Source organism: Phaseolus vulgaris, chromosome 9 (genome assembly GCF_051622355.1).
Source record: "Phaseolus vulgaris cultivar YP4 chromosome 9, ASM5162235v1, whole genome shotgun sequence".
NCBI classification, from domain to species: Eukaryota; Viridiplantae; Streptophyta; class Magnoliopsida; order Fabales; family Fabaceae; genus Phaseolus; species Phaseolus vulgaris.
The window spans coordinates 2,342,322-2,351,444 of record NC_143506.1 but is presented as its reverse complement, the minus strand read 5'-3'; the positions used below and the strand labels follow the sequence as shown (position 1 = coordinate 2,351,444).

The 9,123-nt window shown below is 42.5% G+C and overlaps 1 protein-coding gene across 1 annotated transcript; it reads right to left on the bottom strand.

The window, feature by feature from the left end:
- Positions 1 to 8,076: 8,076 nt before the first annotated feature.
- LOC150025106 (uncharacterized) lies at positions 8,077 to 8,616 on the bottom strand. The gene has a single exon (XM_090295079.1). The coding sequence runs from the start codon at positions 8,614 to 8,616 to the stop codon at positions 8,077 to 8,079; it is 540 nt and encodes a 179-aa protein (XP_090151205.1).
- Between the last annotated feature and the right edge of the window lie 507 nt (positions 8,617 to 9,123).

Sequence of the window (9,123 nt, the reverse complement as noted above, 5' to 3'; positions counted from 1 at the left end):
CTCTAGGTGTTAAAATCCATGTCACAATGAGAGCTAACAACCTTTCATTTAACTTCAAACCTCCAACAAAACAAGTTCTTATTTAAGTTTGAGGATTTTTCAAACAGCTTCTATAGTACTGAACTTTGTTGAAGTTTTCCACCACACCAATATTTCCTTTATTGATTCTCAGCCCAGCATATTTCAAACCAATTACAACAGCCCATAGGTAATCTCCATATCTACCCCCTTAACATGAGAAACAAGATTGTCACCTTCAAACTTCAAATTTGTGTAGAAAACCCCAATTAGATCCGGATATATGTTCCCCTTCATCTCCAAGAACCTCTTCAACAGTTGTTCTTTGAGAAGCCTCCTCACATTGTCCAGCTTTTGGCTTTTCAACCAATCAAAGGAGACAACTTTTGGGTTGTTTATCACTTTTCTACTTGTTTCAAAGCGATACTTCTCAATCAGTTCATTATCTCCCTAAAACCAGCCCTCAAGACGCCCTCCTGATCTCACAGCCCTAGTTTTAATCCTCTTTGATGTAGGTGGAGTGGAATCCATGGAAGCAAAAAGAGAAAAAGGAACACACAAAAGGAGAGAAAGAGATGTAGCAAGAGATGAGCCAATGGGTTGTTTTTGTGAAGGAAAACAACTGCAACAAATTTTATAGCAAAGCAAAATCCCTCTTTAACCCTTTGGTGGTGGTGGGTTTCAGTCTTCAAGGTAGAAAACTGGTCCAAGCCTTGCACAAAAAACGTCAGCATAGAGCAGAAAAACACATGGTCAGCACATGTGACTTTTGACTAGACATAAAGGCTCTTGAATTTCCAAGATATGGAATATATTCCTTTATGACAAGATGTAACTTTCTTTAGAACCAAATCAGGCTTTCAAGACTGCTTTATTGACTTAAGACTCATTCCATTTTGAATCTACAAAAGATACAATGCATGAAGAAATTAAATCAATTCTTCACAGTGTTGTCAGAGAATAAACAATCGTTTGTTTCGAGGAAACAATCGGTTGTTTTTCTGCAGCAACAACAATATTTGTATTTTAAACAGAAACTGAAAAGAGTTTAAAACAGATGTAATTTCTCTTATGTAGATGAAGAATTTTATATGAATTTATAAATTGAAAAACATAAATATGGAAGGTCTTATCCTTTTATGAAGTTCCTTCAATGAGTTATTATTTGTGATTAAGGATGCTTCTTTTTGCCTTTCAAGACATCTTGGACTGGTACACACCCTTAATTCAGTTCCAGTCACACTTCTTTTCTTCCAAGGACTTGATCAGATAACTCAGGACTTCATGTTTCTCTAGTATCCCTGCATCAAAATGAATTCAAGCAACAAGATTTGGTCCCCTTACAAATGTGGGTCCTTTTGTTTTATCTTTATCATTAACCTCACAACCTTTGGGAATCCATTGTAAAATACCTTTAGGAACTGAATATTTCTTGATTTTACATAATCTAACTGAGTGGCCTCTTTTCATGCAATAAAAGCATGTAACAACCGGTTGTTTCGACTTAACAATCGATTGTTTTCCTGACAATTTTGAAAAGACTTTGAAAACTTATCTTGCTTGTTCTGTGGATTAAAACCTAATCCTGCTTTTCCAAAAACCAATTTTGAGATGTCAAGATATTCTCAAAGTTGGATTTACCCTTTGAAAGCTCATCCACAGTTCTAATAAGATAATGAACTTTATTTTAAAGGTTTTCACAATTTTCACAAACAAAAGAGTCATACTTGCAAGAAGATTTTTTGCAATGCATTTCAAGGTTTTCAAAATCATTTTTTGATTTTTCCAGTTCTTCTTCGAGTGTCTTGACTCTATTTTCAAGCCATTTATTCAACCCTTTCAATCGGTTGTTTGAGAGAGCCAATCGGTTAGCTTCTTCATGATTTTCTTTAAAAACTTGAAGAAGTTGGCTATAATTTTCAGCACTTAAGGAAGCACAAGAACTTGCACTGCTTGAGCTTCTTGAATCATCATCTCCTTCTGCCATTAAACAAAGATTGACTTTTTCATCTTCACTTGATGAGGAGGTTGATGAGGAGACTTCATTTTCATCCCAAACAATATATGCTCTTTTTGATATCTCTCTCTTTTCCTTATTGTTTGACTTCTTTTCATTGCTTTCTTTATTTGGGCAATCAACTTTTATATGCCCTTGTTCACCACGACCAAAGTAAGTATAATTGTTAGAATTGAAATCACTAGTTTTCTTGTTTCTATACCTTTCTTTGTTGGCTTTTTTGTTGTGATTTCTCTTCAAGAATTTGCTGAACTCTTTGGACAACAAGCTTAGATTTTATTCCTCACTTTCATCACTTGAATCTTGCTTCTTCTTGTGCTTGGCAGCTTTCAAAGCAATGTTCCTTACATGTTTATCCTCACTTTCTTGAACATTGAGTTTATTCATCTCCAACTCATGTTCTCTAAGCTTACCAAACAAGGAAGTCGTAGTCAAGGATGTCAAGTCCTTTCATTTAGAGATTGTAGTTACCTTTGGTTGTCAAGATCTATCAAGACACTTGAGAATCTTGATGTTTAGCTCCATTTTATCAAAGGGTTTTCCAAGACTCATTAGATGGTTGATTATGTGAGTGAATCTCTTTTGTACTTCAGCGATTGATTCTCCCTTGAGCATTCTAAACATCTCATACTCTTATATTAGAGTATGTTTCCTAGCTCTCTTCACATCATTTGTTCCTTCATGGGTGACTTCTAGAGTATCCCACATTTCCTTAGCCGATGCATATTGTTAGATCCTGAAAAATTCATCCGAATTCAAAGTAGAGGTTATGATATTCTTAGCAATGCAATCAAACTTGGCATTTTTATTTTCAGCATTAGTCCATTGGGACCAAGGTTTTTCAATAGAAGATCCATCCTTTTCAAATTTAGGAATAAAAAGGTCATTTTCAATTGCATCCCAAATTCCTTTATCAAGAGATTCAACAAAGATTTTCATTCTAACTTTCCAAAATTGATAATTCAAACCACAAAATAGAGGTGTCTGTTAATTGAGGCACCCTCCCCAAAAGGTAGTTTTTCAGCCATAGAAAAAAGACTTTAGGATCAAACTTGAATATTTTCAAGTACCAAGCTCTTGATGCCAATTGTTAGAATATATGGCCTTAAATGAGAAGGCGGGTGAATTGTTTAAGAGAAGTTTTTGAAACCTTTTAAGCTTTAAAAAAATTATTTGTATGAATCCAGAATAGAAATCAGGTTAGCCAAGAACAACATCAATAAAACAGCAAAGCAACAGAAAAACAATCGGTTGTTTCTGCGAAACAATCGGTTGTTTATACCTGTAAAAACTAAAAACAAAATGTAAATGAGTTTAAGGGTAAGAGAAAGATACACCAACAGTTTATACTGGTTCACTCTTAAACCAAGAGCTACATCCAGTCCCCAGAAAACCACTGGGTAATCCACTAAGTAATCAAACCAGATAACAATACACAATCCACCAAAGCAGTGACCTTGAACCCTTCAAGAAACACACTCACTTTGGCAATCACACACCAAGAGTATTGATCTTGACCACCTCAAGAGCACACAACACTCCTTGGCAACACAACACCAAAATACAAAAGGTTGAGAAGAGATTACACTTGTTTACAGAACAATCTGAAATCAATACAAATGCAATCCTATTCCATTCTCTTAGAAAACCCAAAGCTTTGATGTGATTGTTCAAATCTTGAAACCACGAAACAACTGATTGTTTGGTTTGGCAGTTAAGTTAACCAAACTTAAACAATTTTCAACCTTTTCAAAAACTCCTAAGAGTAAAACAACTGGTTGATTCGACAAAACAACAGGTTGTTTTTCACTTAGTTTGAAAAACACTTTATTTTAAAAAGGATTTAAAACACATAAGCTTTAGATTCAACAAATGAGTGGATTACATATAAAACTATCCAGATCCCTCCCAAAACACAGTAGCAACACAACCTTGCATCAAGCACAAAGAGTTTGGATTCTTCAAAGCACTTGATCACTCTTAATCAACAGTTTTCTTTTACTTCTTCTAGGCGAAGAGTCCTGGAAAGAAGCTGTGGATGAGCATCAATGGGGTGGCATGGAGAGTCCTCATAACCCTCTTCCAGCACTCTTACAAGGGCTTCAAAGGGAAGTTCTTTAAGATATGTTGCAACAAGCATGATCTGACCTTACTGGATGGGTTCCCACTGTATTGGGTGGAGAAAGTGGGGCTCAAGAAACCTAAGAGTCTTGAGGACTTAGCCCAACCCGATCGTGAGGTGTGTCAGCTTCTTTCAAGCTTGGGAGTGGTGTTTAACATTGTTGAACTGATCAAGCTTGAATACAGCCTCAAGCATCTCAAGGGCTACATTGGTATTTTGTTTGACTCTGTCCTTTCTTGTTTACTTGCATACAATGTTGTTTTACTTCTTATGCATTGTTGTTTCCCTGTGTAGACATGGTGTTAAACGTGAAGAAGAGGAGCATGCTAGTTGAGGCAGCCTCCAAGCTCAAAATTGGCGTTGGTCCCTCTGATGCCCCTCCTGCGCCTATTCCTGCTCCAGCCCCTGCAGATCTTAGGCAGAAGGGGGTGGTTGAGGCCATTGCCTCAGAGGACGAGACACCTGTACTGATCTCGTCTTTAAGAGGGAAAGGGGCATTGATGTTGCGGTCTTAACGCACTCAGTTTTAGATGGCTTTACCCCCTCTTTTCGAGAGAACCCCCCAATTGCCTCTTCCCCTCGTGACCTGGTGGTGCACGAAGGCGGGGGGGAGAATGCCTCTGGAGACGATTTTGGAGTGCCTCCCACTGCTGAATTGTCCGCCTTTCTGTAGGAGGTTCTTCAAACCTTCCCAGGCGGGGTAATGGAGAGCCAGGGCGAAGACTCCCTGCGAGGGCATGTCGCCAGAGGTCTTAGGGTCTTCCTCATTGCATCCAGTCACGCCTCGACCCAAGTGCTGGAACTAAGGGTTGAGATGTTGAAGTTGAGGGAGGCAGCAAGTCAAGACGCGCTCCAAATCAAAAAGCTCACTCAACACGAAACCACTTTGCACTTGGAGTTGACAGACCTTCACTAAACTAACAAGGAGACCAAGAGGCTCCTATTCGAGAAGTCTCAGGAGGCCCTGAGTGCTCGTGCGAAGATTTTGCCTCTCCGAAACAAGGTTATCGCGCTGCAGGAGAAAGTTGAGGAGATGCAGGCCAAGATGGCCAGGCTAGAGGAGAGGGCGACTCAGCAGGAGGTGCGCCTGGGCCAACTGGAGGGAGAGCTAGTCCGTAAGGACGAACTCTTCAGTCAGATGAAGGAAGAGCTTGACAGCGACGCTGCTGGGGCATACGGTGCTGAATTTTGAGGATGCCATGGCCCAGGTTGCTTGCGTGCATCCTGGGGTGGACCTCTCCCAAACAGGCCTGACCAAGAGAATTGTTGATGGGCAACTAGTTGACGCCCAGGAGTAACTCCCTTTTTATTGTAACTTTTTAACGAACAATTTCAGCGACTTGTATATATATTTGCTTGTTTATAAAATTTGTCGCTTTCTTAAGTTGCTTGTTAACTACCTCGTCTGACTTGCTTAACTTAACAACGCTTTAGGGCCTTCATGACTTAGGTAGCACACCTCTTTACTGCTTGTTGACCTTAGTCTTCGTAGGAACAATGCTTACCCAAGCTCTTACTTCACCCTAACCTTTGCCAAACCAAGGTAAGGAAAATGTCGTCCTCGACCTTGGCTCATAGGTCAAGGGAGATCTTTAACTAGGTACCACGCCACTCTCAACCCCGTCTTACAAGACAAGGGAGACCTTTGATTGGAAACTAAGGTGTTCTCGGCCTTGTCTTACAAGGCAAATGAGGCATGTAACTAGGATCCATACTAGCCTTGCCTTACAATACAAGGAAGTGGTCCTTCTTTCTGACCTCGCCCTAGCCGTGTGGAGGCAGGGGAGGATTTTAACTGGCAACTGTTTTGTTCTCGACCTTGGTGTTATCACACAAGAGGGAGGCTCACTAAGAACCATGCTCTTCCCTGTCTTGGTGTTTCTAACCCGAGGGAGATGCCCGTTTTACTGACCTCGTCCTTGTCGCACAGGGGCAGGGGAAGGTTTTTCTGGTGAACCATACTATTCTCAGCCTTGGTGAACTCACACAAGAGGGAGGTTCACGAAGAACCATACTATTCCCAATCTTGGCGTATCAAACCAAAGGAGAGGTTCGTTTTACTGACCTCACCCTATCTGTACAAAGGTAGAGGAGGATTTTAACTTTAACTGACTTCATCCTTGCTGTATGAAGTCAATGGAGGATTTAATAACTGACCTCATCCTTGTTGTATGAAGTCAAAGGAGGATGTTAATAACTGATCCCATCCTTGTTGTATGACGTCAAGGGAGGATTTTAACGGTTGAACCATACTATTCTCAGTCTTGGTGAACTCACACAAGAGGGAGGCTCATGAAGAACCATATTATTCCCAATCTTGGTGTATCAAACCAAGGGGGAGGTTCATTACTGCATTGTACAAAATATTTTCAACTGAATAATTTTATTGGGTGACCCCGTTAAAAAAAAGAGTGCCCCCTAAGGTTGTGTACAATGCAATAATCTTAATTGAAGTAAAACTTAAGGTTGGTCGCGTTCCACGTACGAGGGATTGCTCCACCTTCTAAAGTCTCAAGCCTGTACGCTCCATTCCCATGGGCCTCTGTCACACGGAAGAGACCAATCCACTTGGGAGATAACTTGTTTTCTAGCTGGTATGAGTGAGCTTTCCGCATCACCAGGTTGACGACATGCAACTGCCAAGCTCTCAGCTTGGAGCTGTACCTGCACTCCACCTTTCTCTTCAAGGCTTCTACCTTGATCCTTGCTTCTTCTCTAACTTCATCCAGTAGATCCAAGTTCACCTTTCTCTCTTTGTTGGATTCCTCAACCACGAAGTTCTAGAAACATAGTGAGCTCTCTTGGATCACTACAGGACTCATCGCGTCCGAACCATACACCAAGCTAAAGGGTGTCTCTTTGGTGGTGGACTAGGGAGTGGCGTGGTAAGCTCACACAATTATAGGAACTTCTTCTGCCCAAGTTCCTTTGGCTTTGTCTAGCCTTCTCTTCAAACCTCTAAGCATAACTCGGTTGGCAGACTCAACCTGCCCGTTTATCTGGGGGTGTTCGACTGATGCGAACACCTGCTTTATGCCCAATTCTGTGCACAACTTGTCCAACTATTGGCTAGCAAACTGGGTGTCATTATCGGATACCAACCACTTTGGGACTCCGAAGCGGCACACTATATTTTTCCACACAAAGTGTTGGACCTTGTGGCATGTGATTTGTGCCACTAGCTCAGCCTCTATCCACTCTGTGAAGTACTCAATGGAAACCACAAGGTACTTCATATGTCGAACTGCTAGAGGGAACAACCCCAGAATGTCAATCCCCCAGGTATGGAACGACCATGGGCTATAGATCGACCTCAGCTCTTCGGGGGGCGCCTGTGCTAGTCAGCATGTTGTTGGCACTACTTGCAGCGTTGTGATACCTCGTGCAGTCTTCCCTTATGGTTAACCAATAATATCCTGCGTGAACGACCTTCAACGAGAGAGCTCGGCCACCGATGTGACTCCCGCATATTCCTTCGTGAAGCTCTGCCATAATGGGCGTGAACTGCTCACCACTTACACATATCAGGGTGGGGTGAGTGAAACCATGTCTGAACAAATTCCCGTCGATCTGGGTGTATCTGCTCGAATTCTTTTTGACTTCTCTGGCCTCTACGGGCCTTAGCGGGAGTATCCCGTCAGCCAAATAACGTTGGTATGGATCATCCAAGTCTCACCTCCTTCAACTAGGCAAACTTGCATTGACTCCTCCCCTGACAACGTGTATGTGCTTATTCTGGGCGTTTTCAGGGTTTCTTGAGCCAACGACCGATGACTTCTCTTGACACCTTCCGAGGTGCTTATCTGTTGGACTTCCGCCGCGTCATCTATGGTACTTTGAGGTGTCCTCAGAGTCTCCTGGATGACTGTCCTTTGTCTGCCCCCTTGCCTGAATTGGAAAGCTTTGTTAGCAAGTCAGCTCAGGCATTCTGTTCTCGAGGGACAGGTACTAAGTCGAACACCTCTAAAGTCTCCTTCAAAATCTGAACATACCATAGGTATGCGACCATTTGGGGGTCCTTGGCCAGGTACTCTCCCGTCACTTGTCCTGTTACCAGCAGAGAGTCACTCTTCGCCATTAAACTTTTCGCTCTCATCTCCTTGGCTAGTAGCATCCCAGCTATCAGGGCCTCATACTCCACCTGGTTATTGCTGGCCTTGAAAGCGAACCGCAGGGCCTGCTCGATCAGAAACCTGTTTGGTCCTTCCAAGATGACACCAACCCCACTCCCCTGTTGGTTAGAGGACCCATATACGGAGAGGACCCATTTGAAATCTGCTCCTTCTTGGTGTGTGGCTTCTGAGGAGAGCTCTACCACAAAGTCAACGTAAACATGGCTTTTGATAGGACCTCTAGGTTCGTACTGCACATCGAACTCTGATAGTTCCACTGCCCAGCGCACTATTCGCCCTGTCACATGAGGATTTTGTAAGACCTTACGAATGGGCAGGTTTGTCATCACGATCACCGTGAAGCTCTAGATGTAGTGGCGGAGTCTTCGCGCTGAAAATACCATCGCCAAAGTTGCCTTCTCTATGGCCTGGTACCTTACCTCAGACCCTTTGAGTACTTTGCTCACAAAGTATATTGGTCTTTGTGCCTGGTCCTGCTCCTGGACCAGGACCGAACTGATCGCCCGATCTGTGACTGCGAAATACAGCCAAAGCGAAGTGCTTGATTGTGGCTTGCACAATACCCGGGGGTGGCCAAGTACTCCTTCAATTTGAGGAAGGATTCCTCACACTCCTTGGTCCAAATGAACCTGCTATTTCTCTTGAGGCATTGGAAATAGGGATGCCCTTTGTCTCCCCCTACTGACACGAATCTGAACAGAGCAACCATCCGCCCTGTCAGCTGTTGCACTTCATTCACCGAGATTGGGCTACGTATAACTATGATTGCAACGCACTTTTCTGGGTTCCCTTCTATCCCACGCTCAGTGAGTAGGAACCCTAAGAACTTGCTT